The sequence below is a fragment of the Mycteria americana genome, chromosome 4, assembly GCF_035582795.1.
Source record: "Mycteria americana isolate JAX WOST 10 ecotype Jacksonville Zoo and Gardens chromosome 4, USCA_MyAme_1.0, whole genome shotgun sequence".
Taxonomy (NCBI): domain Eukaryota; kingdom Metazoa; phylum Chordata; class Aves; order Ciconiiformes; family Ciconiidae; genus Mycteria; species Mycteria americana.
Window position 1 is genome coordinate 5,442,311 of NC_134368.1, and position 20,821 is coordinate 5,463,131.

At 38.1% G+C, this 20,821-nt stretch overlaps 1 protein-coding gene across 2 annotated transcripts in view; it reads left to right on the plus strand.

The window, feature by feature from the left end:
- The window catches only part of CTNNA2 (catenin alpha 2), a 534,072-nt gene extending 529,196 nt beyond the window's left edge, over positions 1–4,876 (plus strand). For both annotated transcript variants that reach the window (XM_075499501.1, XM_075499502.1), the window contains one exon: positions 3,737–4,876. In XM_075499501.1, coding sequence (XP_075355616.1) covers positions 3,737–4,024 — 288 coding nt within the window. In that variant the 3' untranslated portion in view covers positions 4,025–4,876. The remainder of the gene's footprint in view (positions 1–3,736) is intronic.
- Positions 4,877–20,821: the final 15,945 nt, after the last annotated feature.

Sequence of the window (20,821 nt, forward strand, 5' to 3'; positions counted from 1 at the left end):
CTACCTATCCTATATCCTTGCTCACTGGAAATAAATATTTTTTTTTCTCTCTATTTCCCTTTTTGTCGTATATTTCTGATTATAAATATTAAGAAATCTCTGGAAACTAAATTTTCGCCTTTCTAAAAACTGTGGTATAATTCTTCCCCATTACAGTGGTGTGACAATGGAGGGAGAACATCTCTTTTCATTTGCTTCACTGTTAAGGAGAAAATTTTCCAGCTTTATTCTCTCCCGCTTCTTCAGCTATTTTGGTATTGTAATTGAGGGTTATTTTACTTAGATTATATGTATAAGTAAAAGAAGCAAGAAATCTTGATTGTCACAAGATTCTGGAAAATTCTGCATGTAGTGCAGGAAAAATGCAGCACAGCTTATAAGCAGATCAAAAACTCCTCAAAGCCTTACGGATTTTTTGGGGAAAAAAACCCTGAAATTATCTTCTTGGCAGATAATAGGCTCTGCTGCTCTAGTGTTCTACCCTTGCATTCACTAATTACAAAGTTAGCTTGTAGCAAAATCCTTTTTTATTTTTTTCTGAATGATTTATGCCTTCCCTGGGTAGATAGCAGTTTTAACCTGGATAAGTGACTGGCTCCAGTGCAGTGATCCTTAGGTTCTTTATGGATTTTGAATTTTCCCCAGCATTCTCTATTTTTGGAGCTTTATGGGCCAATAACCTAAATTTATCTCTTATGTTTAAGAGGGCTTTTTTCCTAAATGGAGGCAAATGTATTTGTAAAGAGATCTAAGTAGCAGAACACTACTACTTTGTGTAGCAAGTCAAAGGCTCTGTTAGCTGTTAGCACGAAAAGCTATCGTTATATTCATAATTCCCTAACCATTGCTAGGCAGTGAAGTTTGCCTTCTGTACTGTGCAATAATTTCCTAGTGGTACTTTTATTTGAAATGTTAATTTTCCTTCTTTTTTTTTTTTTTTATTATTAAAATTATCTGTTTGGAAAAGTGCATGTGTTTCTGTGCCCAGATTTTGTAAGGAATTAACGCACTAAGGACTTGATTCACTGCTGCCTCGTTCCAGCTTTATGCCACTGTAGCTCTGCTGATTACAAAGCGCAGCTTAAAACTGAAGTAACACAGTGGTGTAGTAAGATCTAAATGTTAATTGAAATGATGTTCATTCAGTTTAATTCTTCTTTACTGAGCCATAACACAAGCAAGGAGCTGGAGGCAATAAGAAAATCACTGGAAGTGCTTAGGTAGCCAAATTGGATACATGGGATGGCTACCAGTAGATTTTGGAGAACACTCATAGCCTAATACTATTATGGGGTTTTTATGTCTCTTTTCTGATTCCAAGACTTGAAAGCATTTTACAATATGAATGGATATTAAGGGCAAAGACTAAGTATCTGCATGTTAAAATGTGATTAATAATGGTGAAAAAAGGGAGCTCTTATCTACTATAACAGCATATTGAAACTAGAGGTAATTAAAATAGCATCAAAACATGTAACATGATTTTCTAAAAGGCATCGTTGCAATCTGCATCCAATCTTGCAGAAGTACATGCTTCTGCACACCTTTATCGATATACTCCATAAAATTACTAATGTGTTTAAAGATGTAGATTGCATCCTTTGTATGGTTTTAAGCATCTAATTTACGTGCCTCCTCATTTCAAAATGCTTCCTTTAATCATTCTGTTCCTTAATATATGCCCCATGTAAAATAGCTACCAGAACTCTTTCCATAAAGAAACGCTGGAAAATGTGAGGCTATTAGAAACCTTCAACAAATAGAATTCATTCAGGAACATGCAATATAGGTTTGATCCAGTCAGTTTATCTACATTGATTGTGAAGTAAATACTATTTGATGGTATCACTTTATATTCAATATCAATCCACCAGTGTTTCAAAAAGAATCATTTAACAATGAATAATGCTTGATTGTAGATCTCTGCAGTAAATTAGAATATCCTAATTTAATAGAGTATGATCTGTTATTTGCCAACAAACATACAGATTGCCTTATAAATCATGCAGTAGCGTGGTTATAGAACAACGCTATACTGAATTTCATTACTCCCTATTGAACAGTCATGTTTCTGCCATATAATGTCATTTTCCATCTTTTAACTTAGTTTCTTTTCCTAACAGAAAATACAAATTAGTCCTGAGGAAATATATTTACTGGGGGCAAGAAATTAACAATGCATTTCAGGGAATGGCACCAAGTATGTGAAAATCATTAAAATGCTTTTTTGGTTTTCACCTCACTGTATGTAGCTGTTTATGCATTTAATGAATCATAATGAGTATAAGGCCCCAGCTGAGGAAATCAAAAATAATAGGTAAGTCTATAGATTAATGTGGTTGCAGACACAGGCTTTGATAATGTCTATTCTTGTTCACATCAGTCACTGACACTTCAGAAAGAGGTTTCTCCAGAACTACTCTTCTGTTAATGATTCAAAGTACTTGAGGTGAAGTATAACGTGGTTTTTGTTATTGCCTTATGAGTATTTATCCTGGTTACCTTGATTAGAATTCATGTTAAGAAATCATATGCTCCCGAAATATGGAGCAGGAAAGGTTTGGAGGGAGACAGGCCTTTTATACTAATTAAAAATAGCTAAGAACTTACTGAGCAAGTGGGGTGGAATTAAAGAGTTAAAATAATATTACATCCAAAATCATTCCTACAAACCGGGAAAGACTTATAAAAAGTTGAGGCAGCTTCCGTGGTAGAACTGAAGGCTTTATTACAAAGAGTATATCCCACTTTTTCAGTATTTTGGGAAAGGGATAACATCCTAAATAGTGACCTGGGTTGCTACCGTACATATGAGCATATTTTTAGCACCTACTAATTTGAGGAGGTCCTGTGGGATTTGGCAAGTGCCTAATTTGCGTTTTGGAACACTGAGACTTTGCTTTGGGAGTCCCATTATATGCTTAAAGCCTTTTGAAAAATTTGGCCAGGGATATGTACTCAATTTCAGTGTACGATGGAAGCTTGTTGACTGGAAATCCCAGTGGTTTGAAGTTCAACAAGTTCTTAAGGCCTCTTACATCCAGAGGCCCCAGGAACTTCAGGCAGACTCATGCATGGGAGAAGCGCAAGGGTATGTGTATGAAAAGCCTGCTAATGATAAAGTGAGATTCCTTGTGAACATAAGTAGCTCAAATATTACAGTAGCTACAAAAACCTGCAGTTAACTGTTTCATCTTTTTATTTCTTTAGGGGTTTCAACTGCTTTCATCTTTTCAAATGGGATTCTCTAACAAGCTCGGCACTGGCCTCACACTGTTCCTGTAGACATCATTCGGGGTGTTATCCTGAGCTTAATAGGAATAATTAGAACAAACTTGAACACTTGGAAAAATCCCTGTTGACCTGTTTTGCGGTTTCTGACATGTAAAAGTAAATTTTTAAAGGTTTAAGAGAGAAGTCTTTTTTTGTGTGTGTGTGAAAAGAGAGGCAACTTCTTCACCCATAGAAAAAGAATCAACAACAAAAAGCCAGCCAAAACAAGCTGTTCCTTTGAATTATTAAAAAATTTAATGTGAGGTACCACAGTCTACCTTTACGGTTTGGTGCATGTTGTTGCTGGTGCTTGTTACTACAAGCTACTTGATTAATCCTGAGGGAGAGGATTCATTTCATCTTTAATGAGATCTGAGAGTATCCAGACTTCCAGTCAGGAAACGGTCCAGTGATCCAGTCATGGACTAACCTTGCTGTATTTCATTTTTTTTTCTATTTGTAGCTGGACAGTGCCACTTCTCTCATCCAGGCAGCTAAAAATCTGATGAACGCTGTGGTCCTTACAGTGAAAGCATCGTATGTGGCTTCTACTAAATATCAGAAGGTCTATGGTACTGCTGCAGTGAACTCACCAGTTGTATCTTGGAAGATGAAGGCCCCTGAGAAGAAACCTCTAGTAAAGAGAGAAAAACCAGAAGAATATCAGACAAGAGTGAGAAGAGGGTCCCAGAAGAAACATATTTCCCCTGTACAGGCCTTAAGTGAATTTAAAGCTATGGATTCATTCTAAAACACTAAGCTTTACCAGGAGGGTTTTATATTCTTTTTGTATGCATACCTGCCGACTTGTATGCGTCTGACATGGGGTGGGGGGAAGCAGTGTCAATTTGCATGCAACCTGAGACTCTACTGAAGTAACTAACTTTCTGCAATGCCAAAATTTAGGGCATTCTCTTCTGATGTTAGATGGACTTATTCCAAGCTTACTTTTTAAACTAAACTATAGCATTAAATTGGCCAAAGAATTTGCATCACAGGGGTACGTGTGGGTTAAATAATAAATTCAAGTCTAAACCCAGAAATTTTTATGCATGCAAGAAACATTAGGTTGGCAGGTATATTAAGTGAAAAAAATGGAATTGTAATGGTAGACCATAAAGCTTGTATTGCTTCTGTTCCAGTGCAAAAATGTACTAGCCAATATGCTTAAATGTGTGGCCCAATAACTAAATGATATAACTTTTAAGTCATCTTCATTATAGTATGTGAATTTTTAAAACAGATACAAACTAATTCATCTTAAAAATGCTTCTTTTAAACCATATTTTGTTCTTTATATTCTAGTAGTGTTATGATTGCTCACATTTCAATTAATCCCATTAATATGACCAGAGGTTTACTTTTGCCAATTGAATTCCTTATGGTGGAGTATGAAGCACAATATGGTGATTGACATTGCCTTTTATATTATGATTATTATTATGATTATTATTATAATATTAGTAATAGAAGACCTGGTGGTGGAATGTTTAGAGACACGGAAACTGACAGTGTGAGAATTTAGAGGCAAATATGTAGGTGTAGCTTGGATTACAGGTATCTGACATACCATTGTAACCACTAACTCAATAAACTCATTTAACCTTGGAATCCTCAATATGGCTCATCTCTTTTAATGCACAGATATCTCCTGCATCATAGTTGATGTAGACAGTGATTAATTTTGCCTCATGATTTCTTTTTTTTATTTATTGTGGTGAAGGAAAGACAACATTACATTCATTTTCTCATTTTTTATAACCAGGATAGCCAAACATGGTCAGCGGGTCAAAACCAGGGTTTAAATCTGAGACAGACTTAAACCTCAATACATGAGAGACATACGTGTCAAGTGTGGGATGAAACTATTTGTTTTAAATGCAACACCTCAGAAACAGCATAAAGATAGTTCAATTTATTAAGCTTATAAGGTTGACATCTGAGAACCTTGGAAATCATCTATTGTGCCACACTGTATAGACCTGTATAAAGACCACCACGCAAAGAAATGCAGTATCTACTTTTATCCCCTTTTAGCCCCAACAGTTGGCTCAACTACAGAGACTGTATTAGTGTTATGAAAAGGTCTTGGTATATATGAAAATAAAACAATGAGCATGTATTTAATTTTTGTATAATTAAATACTAACAACTTAAGAGAACATTCATGACCTCCTAAGGGACTTGAAACACTGGCAAACGGTGAGGTATACCGTAAGTGACATGTATATCCCTTGCAATGTTTTTGAGAGATGTTTGGATGCTTCTCTCGGACAGCCTGATTATTCCTCGGAATAGCAACATACCAAATTTTGTTCTATTGCCCTCCTACACAATCTTTATAAAGAAATGTACCCTCAGAGACCTTTTAGGAAATTACTATTTTTCATTTTAGTTGTACTGTATAATAAAAAGGTTCCCCAATCAGAACTGGAGACTGTACACATGATCAAAATACATTAGAAGATGTGGGGACGTCCTTGAAGAGCTTTCCCTATAATGTCCTGTAGTCTGACATAGACTGGCATTAATTGTGGTACCAATGAGCTACCTAAAAGTAATTGGGATCTTTACAAATGAAATTACAGAGACAAAAGATGGATACTGAGTTTAAAGAAAAAATAGCAAATAACAGACAAATAAAAATGTCCCAGTATGGTGCATGAAAAAAGAAAACAGGCAGAAAAAAGAAAGGCAATCGGCCACAAATAAAAGTCATAGCACGTCTTCAGTAGTGTTTTGGTGTAAAACTGTGATGGATTAACTGAACAGTTGCTTTAAAATTATATTGTTGCTGTAAGAGGCATCTCAAACTTAGAGATGTTTAGAAGAAAGCATATAGACAATGAGATCTATGAATACATCTTGTAGAGTCTCCCCTCAATAAAGCTCCATGGCTAAAAAGGGAGACTGTAATACAAGGAATCCATTACCAGTCACACGGTCAAAATAGTGACAGTGGCAGTTAGCAAAATGCTAAGGAAAATGAGTCTGTGAAGGTAAAACCCAGAATGATATTGGGCAACGTAGCTGGCTTGAATTACAGTCCTACTTTAGGATGGATTATTTGCCTTTTGAAGGGACCTATCTATGCTATAAATATCTTTATGGTAGCATGATAAAATTTAATGTTGATAAATTAAAAGTAATGCACATGAAGAAAAGAACCAAAAACCAACCAGAACATACCAGTTCAGTGCTTGACTTGTGTACTAAAGCCAATACAATGCTAAGATTGATGAGAAGAGGTTTAATAATGAAAGAAGAAAATATTGAATGATACTATGCATCGGGCACGTGCCTATGTTTGAATACTTCATGCAGTTTTTTTCAACTCATCTGAAAAAAATGGTGTAGGACGGAAAAATACATGGAAACATGAGAAGGATCACTAAGTCTGGAAATGCTTTCATATAAAGAAAGACTAAATAAGGTAAGAGTCTCCAGTTTCTTCAGGGTAATCAATAGTGAGACTATGAGATGAATAAATAAGGAACAAGTCATCACTAGTCCTTATAACTCAAAAATTATGGGTGACACAATGAATTATCAAACAGCAAGTTCAATATTAAAAAAAAATACTTTTTTTTTTAAATAACTAAATTGTGGAATTCATTTTCACAATGTCACACTTGCCACAATGATAATAATTCCATTGACTACACCACCCAAGAATTCATCCCACAGATTTTCCATCTTGAAATCTTGCAGATCTTAAAGAACTAGATTTAAGTCTCATATCACCAGCATAGTGTAATGGGAACTACTGGACCTCCAGAACCTTCAATCAGAAAGCCACATCTGTTTCTCATAACTATCACAAGCCAAATATATGGCTACCATACGTATTCCTGTATACATACAACCTTGAAAATTGTCTCTTCAAATTGTACCTACAACGCAAGAGAAGCAATCGCATTGCTGTTTCTAGAAATTAAAATTATGTTTCTTGATGACAGAATTTAGTTATTTTTAAATAATTATTTGCTTCCAGCAGATGAATGTATAACAAATGACTGGTTTGAAGGTCAGCATGGAGGTCAGGCAGGCATCGCTGAGCTAGGTGCAGTTTCTATCCTCGTGTAGTCTTGCATGCTGTCGTCACTCTTCTTGTTATTCACATGCCAGGCATTGTTTCTTCTCTACAAGAAATTAGAAGCCCAAGTTACAAGAGTGAGTTATATGCTTCTTCCAGAAATGGCTGTATCTTTTGACCTGTGGCCATAAGGAGAAGACTAGGAAAAGGGGTTTGGCTTACTTCCCATCTTAATAAAATATGGAAAAAGTGCTAACAGAATATTTCAGTGTATAATATACTTCTTCAGCAAAAACAGCAGCCAATTTCTGAATTAAGAAGTCAGAGAAAACAGAAAGCCTGAGAACTTTTAGATAACTTTCAAAATAATTTTTCTAAGATTCCTTATTGGTTTATTTATTCAATTAAGAATTTGAAAGTGAGCGGAAGAGTTAAAATAGCTAAATATGTATTCTAGGTCAAGGAGCTAGTAGTCAAGGAGCAAGGCATATTACTACAAAGGAATAGATGTTTTGGATGGGGCAAAGAAATGAAACCTGAGTGTTGTAAAATAACTTAGTACATTACTCATACATAGCACTTTTTTATCCTTAATCCCCAGTGATCTCAATGACATCAATAAACTTATACATGAGTTTAAGTGCTTGGCTGCATATAAATGATAGTATTCATATTCTTAAAGTTGAACAAATGCCTTGATAATAAGGAAGCAGGGCATAAAGCTCAGCACAGATTCACTTTGATCTAGTATTTTCTTGCGAAAGTGTGAAATACCGATCAATAGTTCAGTTCTTTTACATTTTAAAAAGAGGTGGACCGAGGTGTAGAAATGCAGTAGGAAACAATCCCACAAAGACAAAAATACTGAGTGGATATTTTTATATCTAGCACATTGTTTTATATTTCTACATGAAAGCTGGCCAAAACAAGGTTCCTGTGTCTCTATGAAACTCTAGTTTAATAAAGAGGATGTATATTATAGGCTTAAAATGACATTTGGGCATATGAAAATGTAGATTTCAATGGGATTTTCAGGCAAAAACTGAGGTGGGGTGTTTTTTTTTTTTTAATGAACCCCCCAGTATGAATCTAAATTAAAGGCTCATAGTGGAAATAAGGCAATGTATTTCTTTTCACTTTATTTATAAATATGCCTTCAAACAACCTTTCAGATTAGACTTGGTTGTTCATTTATTTTTGCAAAGCAGAGGATGAATATGTGTGTGGAGAAGGAAGGAAGCTGGAATACAGATAAGAGAAGTTTTTTGGTTTGAACATCATCAGTAGTTTGTCCAGAAGGGAAAGGTCACAGCTGAAGCTGCGTCCAAGGATGGACAGATCATCCCATGTCATCTTAGCAGTGAATTCAAGCATTTATTCGGAAGTTAAGCACATACCGAGCTTGCTGCTGACTTGTACCTGCAGAGCTCAGGAATAGTCAAGAATTTTTCTGATTTCTCACTGAATGACCAAGTGCATCCTCAAGCAAGGGTTCACACATTTCTTCTGCTTTAGATATTTTTCCCTTTATGACTCAGTTAACACCAAGCTATGGAGAACTTGACAGCTTGATAAAAGCTGTGGGAGGTAGAAATGTATTTTCGTGCTCTAGTTAAACTTTTAAAGGAGTAAATATTTAATTACTTGAGCAATGTTTCCTTCTTTTGATAATGTCAGGTGAGGTGTCATAGGTGAATAGCTGTTACCCAATATTAGCTTCTCCCTTTGGGTAAAATTTCAAAGTTCCGGTGTTATTTGGTAATTCCTGTATAATAATGGACTCAAAAAGAGATGCATCTTTGCAGCATGTGAAATGTTTATACTTACCTGCTTTATCCCAGCTTGCTAAAAATTAAATACAAGCAAGGAAGAGAAATAAAGTAATGTTTCCAAAGCCTCTTATAATATTCAGAGGTAATGACTTTGCTAGAAGGATGTATTTGATCTCTTGGGTTTTTTTCCTGATTTAAGGCAGAAATTATGAAAAAAACGTTCTTTGGCCTGCATTTCCAGGAGGACATATTAAATTGTCTTAATGTCTCTATCTCCTCACTGAACCATAGATTTGGCTGCTAACAGGAGGATACAAGGAAAAAAATAAATTTTTTTTTAATCTTAATTTCTCTTAATCCATTCGATGATTTTTCTTTAACCGTGTCTCTTTTTATTTATGTGTACTTTGTGCGTGCATGCATGCACACACAAAAAGTCCTGGGATACACAGAGATTTAGACGGCTAAAAATCTACCAAGTAGCACTCTCCTCCCCAAGAAGCAGGTGTTGCCTTTATTTGGCTGGAATATCACAAGGATGTCACAAGACCTTCTGTATGGGATGTATTAAGTTTTTAAGATCTCTGAAGATCCCAATACCTGTCTTTTCAAATATCTATATCTATATCTATATATCTCTCCCTCCATATATACGTGTATTTGTGTATATATAGAGAGAGGTATTTTTGGCTATATGGAAGTCAAGCCTGGTTCAGTTAAACCCCAGGCTCCTTGCTTTCGTTAGCTTGCCAGCAGCGTTACTGCCCAGCATTAGTCAGTGTTACGCGGCCCGGTGTCTGGAACCCGCAGGAGCTAACAGAGACCCTGCTAGTTGTCATATACAATTTTCATTATTAATTAGGCCCTGGTCTACAACTGAGACCATAAGGAAGATCCATTATTTGGGCCATAATTGTGGAATAAATTAAGATCACTAGACTTTGTCATAGAGCTATGTGAAGCCTACATGCCTCTTAGTTTCATTTGTCCCTTAAGACAGGGTTTTAAATCTGCAGTATGCACAGCTAAGAGCTTGGAGAAGCTCAATGGTATTTCAGTGAGCCTTTTATTCTTCCTGTGAAGAAAAGCTCCTCCAGTTTTCCCTACTGCCCTGATCTAAGCTGATTTGGGTGCTCACACAATCGTGTATGTTGCGGGGCGGGGGGGGGGGGGGGACACTTATGATATCTCTTCACTGCCAATAATATCTCAAAAATCACATTACCTGGATCTCTCACACTATGGGAGGTCCCTTTCACTGGGAGCAGTTTAAACTAGAGATTTATGTTTGAGTGGATTGGTGGAAACATTCCTTGTCTGAGATCATAGGGTGTGCCACATGTATCTTACACATCAGCTATATTACACATTGAATATTAGTCACCATTCCATAGGAAGAGATTTTAGCTTTTCTCAGTGTGTGCATCTTCAAGTGCTTCTGTTGCTCATAGAAATCATCTTTATTTTTCTTTTAGCTACAACAGTGACTTGTCAAATGATTAAGTGGGGAAAAAAACCAATTTACATCTCAGCACCTATTTTGCATGTACACAATATGAAAGAAATATCTATGGGAAGGGGAAGGAGTGATATAAGTTCATAAATCATAGGTATTTTCTTGACTCACAAAAACTGTATTGGGTAAGACCCTGCTGGTTGCTTTTTCTCTTTATTTCTTTATAATTTTCTTCCCTGCTTCAGCTGATCCATTTCTACCTATTCTTTCTCTTTTACAGGTAAACTTTCATCACTTCAGCATGAAGAAGCTGTAGTGCAAGTGTAAATATAACCTGCTGCAGCATGGACTTATCCACAGCCACAGATGCTTCAAGGTGCACCTTCTCCAGCATGGACTTACCCTTGGGCCACGATCCCTTCAGAGGTGTACCTGCTGCGGCACAGACGTAACCACGGCCACAGACGCTTGAGATGTACCTGCTCTGGCGTGGGCTCATCCACGGCCACAGACGCTTCGGGGTGTCCTGCTCCCGCGTGGACTCATCCACAGGTCACAGTCCCTTCGACTCGAGTTCACACTGGAGTTCCAGCCTGTCCAGTACAGCAGCACAGAAACAGCAGCGATGCCCCGGCCATCTGCCAGCCCAGGCGCATGGCCATCGCTGTTACCAACATGTTCCCAGGCACAGCAGAGGAAGGTGATCAGCAGTACGGCAGTAGAGTCAGCAGCGAAAGCAAAAAGCAGCCACTAACGAGCCCTAGACTCTAACATACAGTAAGGCAAGCAAGTCCCATGGCAAGCACAGGAGCCTGCCGATTAATGGCTACACAGCAATAACAGCTATAAATTTGATCTAGCACATTCCAGTCAAATCTGTTGTTATCTTGAACCCTTCGAGCCCCACGTTGGGCACCAAAAAGGACTGTGGTGGTTTAATCCCAGCCAGCAACTTAGCCCCACACAGCCACTCGCTCACCCTCTCCCCCCCCCTGCCAGTGGGATGAGGGAGAGAATCGGGAAACAAAAGTAAAACCTGTGGGCTGGCATAAAGACAGTTTAATAAGACAGCAAAAGAAGAGAAAATATATAATAATAATAATAATAATAATAATAATAATAATAATAATAATTAATAATAATAAAAGAATATACAAAACAAGTCATGCACAGTGCAATTGCTCACTACCCGCCGACGGATGCCCATCCCATCCCTGAGCAGTGATCGCTGCCCCCCAGCCAACTCCCCCCAGTTTCTATACTGCCCATGACGCCATATGGTATGGAATAGCCCTTTGGCCAGTTTGGGTCAGCTGTCCTGGCTGTGCCCCCTCCCAGCTCCTTGTGCACTTGGCAGAGCATAGGAAGCTGAAAAGTCCTTGACTTAGCATAAGCACTGCTCAGCAACAACTAAAACATCAGTGTGTTATCAACATTATTCTCATGCTAAATCCAAAACACAGCTACTAGGAAGAAAATTAACTCTATCCCAGCTGAAACCAGGACATAAACCTTAAGGAAGAATGTAGGAAACACAACGTTTTGCTGAATCTTCAGCGTCTCTCTCCACCCCTTCTCATTGTCCTAAGGACTTGTCGTGGTGGTATCAGCATTCAGGTGAGCACATCGTACTTGCCCAGGCTGATGCAATGTTTCCCATCCAACTTTGCGTAAATACCATGGGTCCACAGAACAGTGTTTGGACAGTTGCCACCATCACTACCACAAGAGTCGTCTGTAGGAGTTTAGAGCTGGACCAACCTTGTTCAATACAGATATCAACAGCCTTGACTCCTATAGCTGGCCTGTGGCCATGCAGGGTCAGGACAAGGTAGGCAGAGGGCTGTAACCCCTGCAGAGACCTGGCCTCTAGCAGGCACAGCATTGCTCAGTCTGTGATCCACAGACAGGGCAAATATGTTTTACCATATATTCAAGAAGAAAATAAAAGTAAAAAGTAAAAAAAAAAGTCTGCAAAGGTTTTACATACATTCTCAGACTAAAAATGTCCTAAATCACCATGGCTGTTGTCTTTCCTGGATGAGAAGTAGATAATGGAGACTCCCACTTAACCCCCATAACCCAGTTAAGGGTAAGAAAACCAAAATTGAATGTCAAGTATTAATCTCAGTCTACACCCACACAGATACTCACATGTAAACCAGTAATCTGTGTTAATTTGTTAAACACATTTCATCAGTGAAAACAACATTTTTTTGGACTGTCGTGGGTTGGATTTTCAGACATGCACTGTTACTACATCCTACTTTATCGCCATAGATTTCCTCAGCTAATTTTTATTTATCTAGTGTGATTTGTAAGAATCTTTAAAAAAATTCTTTTGTTTTTTTTTCCTGTCAAGCACAAGTCAATAAAAAATGCTAAAAAAAAGGACAAATAAAACAAAAAAGCAAAAAGAACACCCTGATACATATTTAGTTGTCTCTTGATTCTTCCAGATATCAGATCTACCAGTATTAATACCATAAACCAAACACACAACACCTGCAACTCACCTCCTTAAAGAGCTACACTCTGTGGTCCCCATCTTTCAAACTATTTTAAATTTTTGAGATACGAATTTTGTGGATTATGGGAAATTTTCAAGTCTAGGTCTGAAATTATATGATACATGTAAACTGACTTCATGGATCAAGATTTTCAAATTAGGAGTTTTATTGGCCAGGCTGAATCGAGGTGAAAATATAAATTAGACTGAGAAAAAAATGGCCTGACTCATGTTCCCATATCACGTAGTTGTGTATAGCCAGTCACAATGATTTTTAAGTTCTTTCCTTCAGCTACAGAAAGGTAAAGCAGAAAGCTGCTTCCAGACTCAAATATAACTGTAAAAGACTGACATTTGTCTCCATTTCAGAAGCTACTGCCTGGTTTTAATGAAGATGTGAAGAAATCACTCCTTAAATGACTTTTTTTTTCTTAATCTCCTTCTCAAATGCTTTTCAGACTTAAAGAAAAAGAAAATTACTAGGGCAGTTCCAAAGCCTGTTAATTTATACTGTTCTTACTACCAAAAGTGTCTGGCTGAGAATATGGTTTGTTAATTGACCTTATAATTGACCTGTAGAGCATCATGTGTTGGGCATACTAAGTTGTCTCATGATAATGCCCTCCTCATCAAGGCTTATTGCTTTAGTGCAGCTCATTAGGAAATTAGGACATAAATTAAACTTGAAAAGAGAAATGGAAATGCTGAAGTTGATGTGGGAATGTCTCAGAGTATCTTGCATGCTGCAGAGGGTAAGCTGGCCTTTGCTTCCTGATGCCTTGGCTAAGAGATGGATTTATTTAGGAGTTACACCTCCCATTAAATTTAATTGCTTCCCCTGAGGCTCTTCTGGTAAAAGCCTACTTAGTTGAATGAAAGGTGCTTCCTGTCTGAGAGTACGTGGTAAAGGTATGGCTATTGGCAAGGGAAATTTTCACATTAATCTGTTTTGTATGGGGATTTGCTTGCTGCAAAGGTGATGGTAGGGGCTTCAAAGGCTCGTAGCCAGATTGTTAGATATAGCTGAGCTGGAAAGCAGAGTACATCTTTTGTGGTATGACAAAGGTTACTCGTGGTAGGTAACCTGTATTCACAGCACTTCTACAGGAAACAATGAGCTAACAGAACACATTCAAAAGCGAATTTCATTTATTATTGATGAACTATTTTAGTTGCAGAGAAGTTTTATTTTTCCTTTCAGGATTGGTGTTTCTTATTCGGGAAGTCTTTTCTACGTTATTAATTCTATCATGCAGAGCATCTTACTTCTTAATTTTTTGCTTCCAGATTCTTCTCACTCCTGCCAAAGCCATGGGATTTTAGGTTTGCAGTCAAGCTACTGAAAACTCTGTTCTTGCTTAAATAAATACTTGACTACTGATGATTTTATGGGTTTGAAACTCTCTAGCACTGTGTCTCAAGTATAGCCACTATAACTTCTTCCCCTCCCCATTAAATTTATTAAATTTAAATTAATATTATATTAAATATTAAAAAATATTAAAAAATAAATATTTTTTATTCAGGGGGAAGCATCATTATTTATGTTAACTTAATTGGGTGGGCATCTTATAATACTCCCCTGTGATAGCATCAGGAAACCTTTTCAGTGACGTGGGATGCAGGAAAGGTTGTTGTCAAACATCTTTATCCTTTATCACACATTTCTGCAAGAGAAAGCTTGGACCAAGTGCCTCTGTAACGCAAAGGTTTCAGTGACACAGGACATTCTCATGGATCTTCATCTCGCATCATTCAGATGGGTCCAGGCTCTAGCCTAGTTTCTCTTCATTGTCTGTATTGTTTTCCAAGATTGTTTCTAGCTTGTGCCACAGAGCATGGCTTGGAGATAACCAAAGTGGTTGTCCCTGAGTTGCATCTGAAAGCAGAAGCAGTGTAACTGCATCACAGCCGTATTCTATGCAAGTAAAACCCTGATAAGCCGCATTATTACACTGGCTGAAAGAAGCCAAAGTCGTTCAGGGTTTTGACACAGAAATGGCATGTCTCTTCTCTATAGTAATCTTTCCAAAGGAGATCAAAACAACCGTAAAAGTCAAGATTCATTAGAACGTATGACATAATATTTCTTAACATAACTAAAATGCAAAAATGGCTTGAGCAAACAGGATAGTCACAAAAAAAGCAATATAAACAACTTTACCTTTGTCCACTGCATTATTGCAGCTGTTTCCTTGCATTCAGGCTTAGTTTCATCAGTCATTGGCTTTCTGGTAGCAAACACAGTCCTCAAAGAATTTCCCTTCCCATCGCCTTCAATGCCTGGACTGCTCATCTGCTACCTGCATCGCACAGATGCTCTTCTTTGAACTACGTTCTCCCTGCTCCCTTGTCTTTCCTCTTTCTTCTGGCCCCATTCTGGAGCCTGATTTCCCCCTTTCTCCAGGGAAGATCTACTTCTCCCCACCACTTTTCCCAGCATTTCTCTGTCTACTCAAAACTGCTTTGAGGGTCCCTGCCCCACGGTCTGTTGTAGGGTGAAGATGTGCTCTCCATCGCAGATATGTGAATTATGATTGTCCAAAGCAGGGCTATCTCAAACCATCTTCAAAGCTTTATTTGTCAGAAGCAAAATGTTCCTTCTGGATTATACACTCTATGGCGATTACATTGAGCAAAGGGCTAATAGCTTTCTCTGTATTACCTTGTTATAATGCACTCAGCAGTGACCCTTGAGACCCACCTCGTTCAGTTTGCTGCTCAGGTACCTGAGGGTAACTTGGTTGGGATACTCCAGGAAAATACCTAAGGGGCTCCTCACTGTGGGCCAGCAGCATAAAGTCAGAAGAGAGGAACCTGCTATTTGTCTGCAGCAATTCCATACACGTTGGAGACACCCTTCATTTCCCAGCTATTTCAAGCTTAAAACTGGACTGTGTTTTCCCTCACTTTGGCTCTGTTGGGTTTTTGTGGTTTGGATTTTTTTTTTTGCACGTGGTTGATGTCCTGTCAAGGTGCAAATTCTCTAAGTGGGCTTTGATGAGAGAGATTAGTTTCCATGTTTTATGTGACAGGGACTTGTGTGCCCTTGTCGTGGTGTAAAGCCAGTCAGCAACTAAGCCCCACACAGCCGCTCGCTCACCCTCCCTCACCCCCACCAGTGGGATGGGGAAAAAAAAAGTAAAACCTGTGGGTTGAGATAAAGACAGTTTAATAAGACAGCAGAGGAAGAGAAAATAATAATAATGATTAAAAAATGTACAAAACAAATGATGCACAGTGCAATTGCTCACTATCCACTGGCTGATGCCCAGCCCGTCCCTGAGCAGCGATCGCTAACCCCGGCCAACTCCCCCCAGTTTCTATACTGAGCATGACGCCATATGGTATGGAATAGCCCTTTGGGCAGTTGGGGTCAGCTGTCCTGGCTGTGCCCCCCTCCCAGCTTCTTGTGCACCCAGCAGAGCATGGGGAGCTGAAAAGTCCTTGACCAGTGTAAGCACTGCTCAGCAACAACTAAACCATCAGTGTGTTATCAACATTATTCTCATCCTAAATCCAAAACACAGCACTATACCAGCTACTAGGAAGAAAATTAACCCTATCCCAGCTGAAACCAGGACAGTCCTATTGAACTGAAATTGTGCCTTGCATGGCACAACTCTTACTGTGCAAACTGACTACTCAGCATTGGCCCTCTTAGCAAGAGCTTCCTTTGCCTTTAAATCTTTTTTTGCTAGGTTTTTAATCTCTCATAAGGACAGACAGACCCTGAAGTGCTGGTATATTTGTTACAGTCACTTGATTGGCTCCATTTTCAGGCTAGTGCCTTTGTAAGACTCACAAAACTTGCTTGCAGTCTGCAGTATTGAAACATGTATGCTAAATAACAATAAACTTGGGTTTTTTTTCTGCAAGTAGGGCATAAAAGATAGTATTGGGGCGTCTAACATAATTATTTGGGTTAGGTTGGATTTGGAGGTGCAACTAAGCTTTTAGATGCTTTCCTAAAGTGTCAGATTGCATAAAAAATAAACAGAAGTCTGACAGACGTGGGAACTAGCGGTGGAGGTGGCAAAGAAAACCAGACCATCATTGAAAAGTAAGGGTAGGAGATAAGTTTATCTGATTGCTTCAAAATACTCAGAACTTTTATTCCAAATGGAGGTGTTTTGGGCTGCCTTTCGTGGTCAAGTTTGGTGCTGAAGTTTGTCATGCTGCCTGGTCTGTGTGTTCAGAATAAATCCACGACTGCAGTGCATAGAGCGTTAGAGCTGGCTGAGCAGGCTGGGTACCAGGAGCAGCCTGTGTGTAATAGCATGAATCTCGGTAAAGGTTTGATGAACCTGTTTGCGTTGCTTTTATTCTCACTTCTGTCTGCCTGTCTCATTAACCTGCATGATCTGACTGTATGTCTGTATGAGGCCACTTGAGCACAGAAGCTCTCTGCCTGAGGAAGCTTCAGAAACCAATTTAAATTTGACAATAAGCGATCAAGAAATTGCAGAAGACCCACTTCTGAAGTCATACATATATATCAAGGTAAAAAAAATCACAAAATGAATAGGAACTTCAGAAATAGGCTATGTAAAATCTGCTATCCACAATTAATCCTATATTAAAATCCATACATTGGCAAATTAGGCACCAGTAAAGAATGGCTAGTACTAAAGCAATGAGTCATATCACCAATGCTGCAGCCCCTTGCGAAGAATTTTATCAGGAGATTATATTAATCTTATTTGAAATTGTCACAAACATTCTTTATTCTAATTATCTTTGCCTGAGGTTCTCTTAAGAAACAGTGTATCATTTTGTAATATAAATGCTTCATAACTGTGGATTCTTGTCCTGTGCAGTAACATTAAAGTGACTTTATATCCCTTATGTATACAAATTAAACAGAAGAAAATTCAAAATACCCTCTCATTAGCATAAATTGCCTATAATTATTTTGTCACAATGACCCTTCAGTCATAAGTTAGCTTAGTTTGTAATATGCTGATACTGAATAAAGATCTTGTTCTTATACATCTGTTTTCTCTAACAGTAGTGATTTGACCCAGATTTAAATTTGCACAAGCAAAGACATCTTTTCCTCAAGCAGTGGGGTTTTTTTGTTTTGTTTTATTTTAAAGAAGGGAAGGTTTCTTTCTTTACTTTAATCAATTTAATATCAATCACTGGCAGCTCACTACCTTTTTGGAATCCTGTTGCAGTTTTAATGGATTTTTTTTTTTTATAAAATATAAAATGCTAGCCCAGGTTTTCCTTTAGCATCTTTCACAGGCAGTTCTGGGAATACTTGGCCACTGGAGCTTGGCTGCTTGCTCTTACTGGGCAGAGAACTGTGCTATAAGTTTAAGTAACCTAGTGACTAATCCATATTATGCAAGAAGCCAAAGAAGCACGAGAGTAAGAAGGTGGGAAGTTGTTGGGTAGGAGTAGCTGAAGGACTGTTTTGCACCGTGGCAGGGATCCCTGGCATGCAGAGCATGTTCAAAGTGCTTGCCCTGCCTTTTTTTCTGGCAACATATTCAACCACTCTCTTTAAAGAGTTCACCAACTCCATGAGTCTTATGCCTTTTGAATTCTCCATATGTAAAACAACTTGAGAAATTACTTAGCCCTGTTGTTGATTCCCTCTCCAGGGGAAAGGGCTAACTACTGATATTGAACTAGACTAATGCAGCATCAGACCCAGATTCATCCACACATTTTTGTGTACATTTTTTTTTACAATTTTTAAACTTGTGCATCTATACAAGTTTGTGAGACTTCTCTTGATGCAAGTAGCAGCAGGATATGGTCCCATATTAAGACAGCTTTGGTTTTAGCAGCAGGCTATTTGAGTCAGTGAGTTCAGATAAGCTAAAAAAAGACCCCAACATTAAACAACCTAAAGTTTCTGGTGAACTTTTAAGGTATTCAAACTGCAGGAAACTGTATTTATTTGATGAAGTCTCACCAAGAATTCTAAATAATAAGATCCTAACAAACAATCTTATGCAAGCACAAGGAGAACATTTCATCAATAATCAATGGCTGAGGGCTTAATGTTGACTACAGCTGCGCTCTCTTTATTATTGCACTGTGACTTCACCAAGATTTCTGGTTTTATTCAAAAAGGCCTTGCTGCAGGCATTTAAACCTACTCTCACAAGCATACCACAAGTACAAGGCACAGCGCTGCCTCTGATCATAAAACTAAAAAGGAAATTGGACAACCATGTTACTAACGAGTACATGTCCATATTAAAGTTGGAGTATTTAAGAATAACTCCTGAAACACAGAGCACCTTAACATCAACAAGAGTTAAATGTCAGGTAGAGGAAATGTACAGATAAGTAGAGAAAGCGAAGTCTGGAAACAATTGGGTTTCTGTATTTTTATAACATTTCAGAGCAAATTGAGGAGCCTCTTGCCACTCTTTTTGTCTCCAGGAAAGTTAGAGAGGACTTGTGATGCTCCATGCAAGAAACAGCCATTGGCAGTTCTGGTCTGTATCTAACAATCGCTGGCCCATATTGGGCATGGCCTAGATATTAATTTTTCTGGAGGAGGACAAGAAATAAGATATTATTCAAATGATGTGTCGTATCAACATCTCTGCCATAGAAAGGAAGAATAAGTTTGCAATAGGATTCTAAGAGCTACTGGTGAAGGTTTTAGTTTATAGAATATATCCAAGGCTTGAAAGATTCTTGTGCCCCATATCTTCCTAGTAGGAAGGGCAGTACTATAACTGAGAGTAAACCTCTTTATTTTGATACTGTATCCTTAAGCAAAATTCTCCCTCTCTCCTGTCAGTTCCACCTTAAAATAAATATAAGAAAAGGCAAACATTTAAAAAATATTACTTGCTTTGAATTGCATCCTTTTCAAGCAGACCTGGCTAGGAAACTGCCCGTATTTACTTTGAGGGGAAAAAATATTTATTTCATTATTTCATAAATATTTTCTGAGCATTTCATTTAGGGAAAAAAATCCAATAACTATAGTTTCCCAAAATACCAAATCTATTTCCACTCTCAGTAAGAAAAATCTATACTGAGGCATTGAAGGATTACAGTGAGCAACTGATCTTCCTGCTGTCAAATTTTAAATCAAACAAAGTTTTCTATGAAAAAAAAAAAAAAAGAACTTTTTTCTGTGGAAGAGAAATTTAACAATATATTTCCAACTAGTTCTGTTTTGAAGAGAATCAGCGACTTTTCCACAAAGCAGATCCTCATCTGATTTAAGCCAGAATAGCCACACTGACATCAGAAGTTAATCTCTTTAAGGTCTTATAAGTTATTACCTGGTAGGATTTTAACACCATGATGGTTTACTGCATTCTTCACTTGCAGTATTGTAGGCAGGGTTCACCAGGGTCTGCACGCTGGAACAGTTGCCCAATATATGCCCTTAAAAGACCCACTTTTTGGATGCTGGCCATTTTGCCAAAGTATAACCTTTCGGACTGACATTTTCTACATTGTGTGTTTACGAACCAGCTGAAAAAAAAAAAAAAAATCACCTGGACCAATTCTGTCCCACATGAGGTTGAGGGTAGGAAAAAAATGCATTGCTTTGCTCTGGGTAAAGACAAACTGTGTCAATCTCCCTGCAGAGTGGGTTTTTCTCTCTGATGCCTGGAGCCAAACCCACCACCCCTGGTCCTGCTTTGCCTGTGACCAGCAGATCTCTGAGGACCACTGCCCAGTGTGAGCCATGTTCCCTTCACCGTGTAAATGGAGTATTGCTATATGCCATTGGTGTCATTAACCTAAATGGCTTCTAGAGTAGGTTTACAAAGCACAGCTTTTGT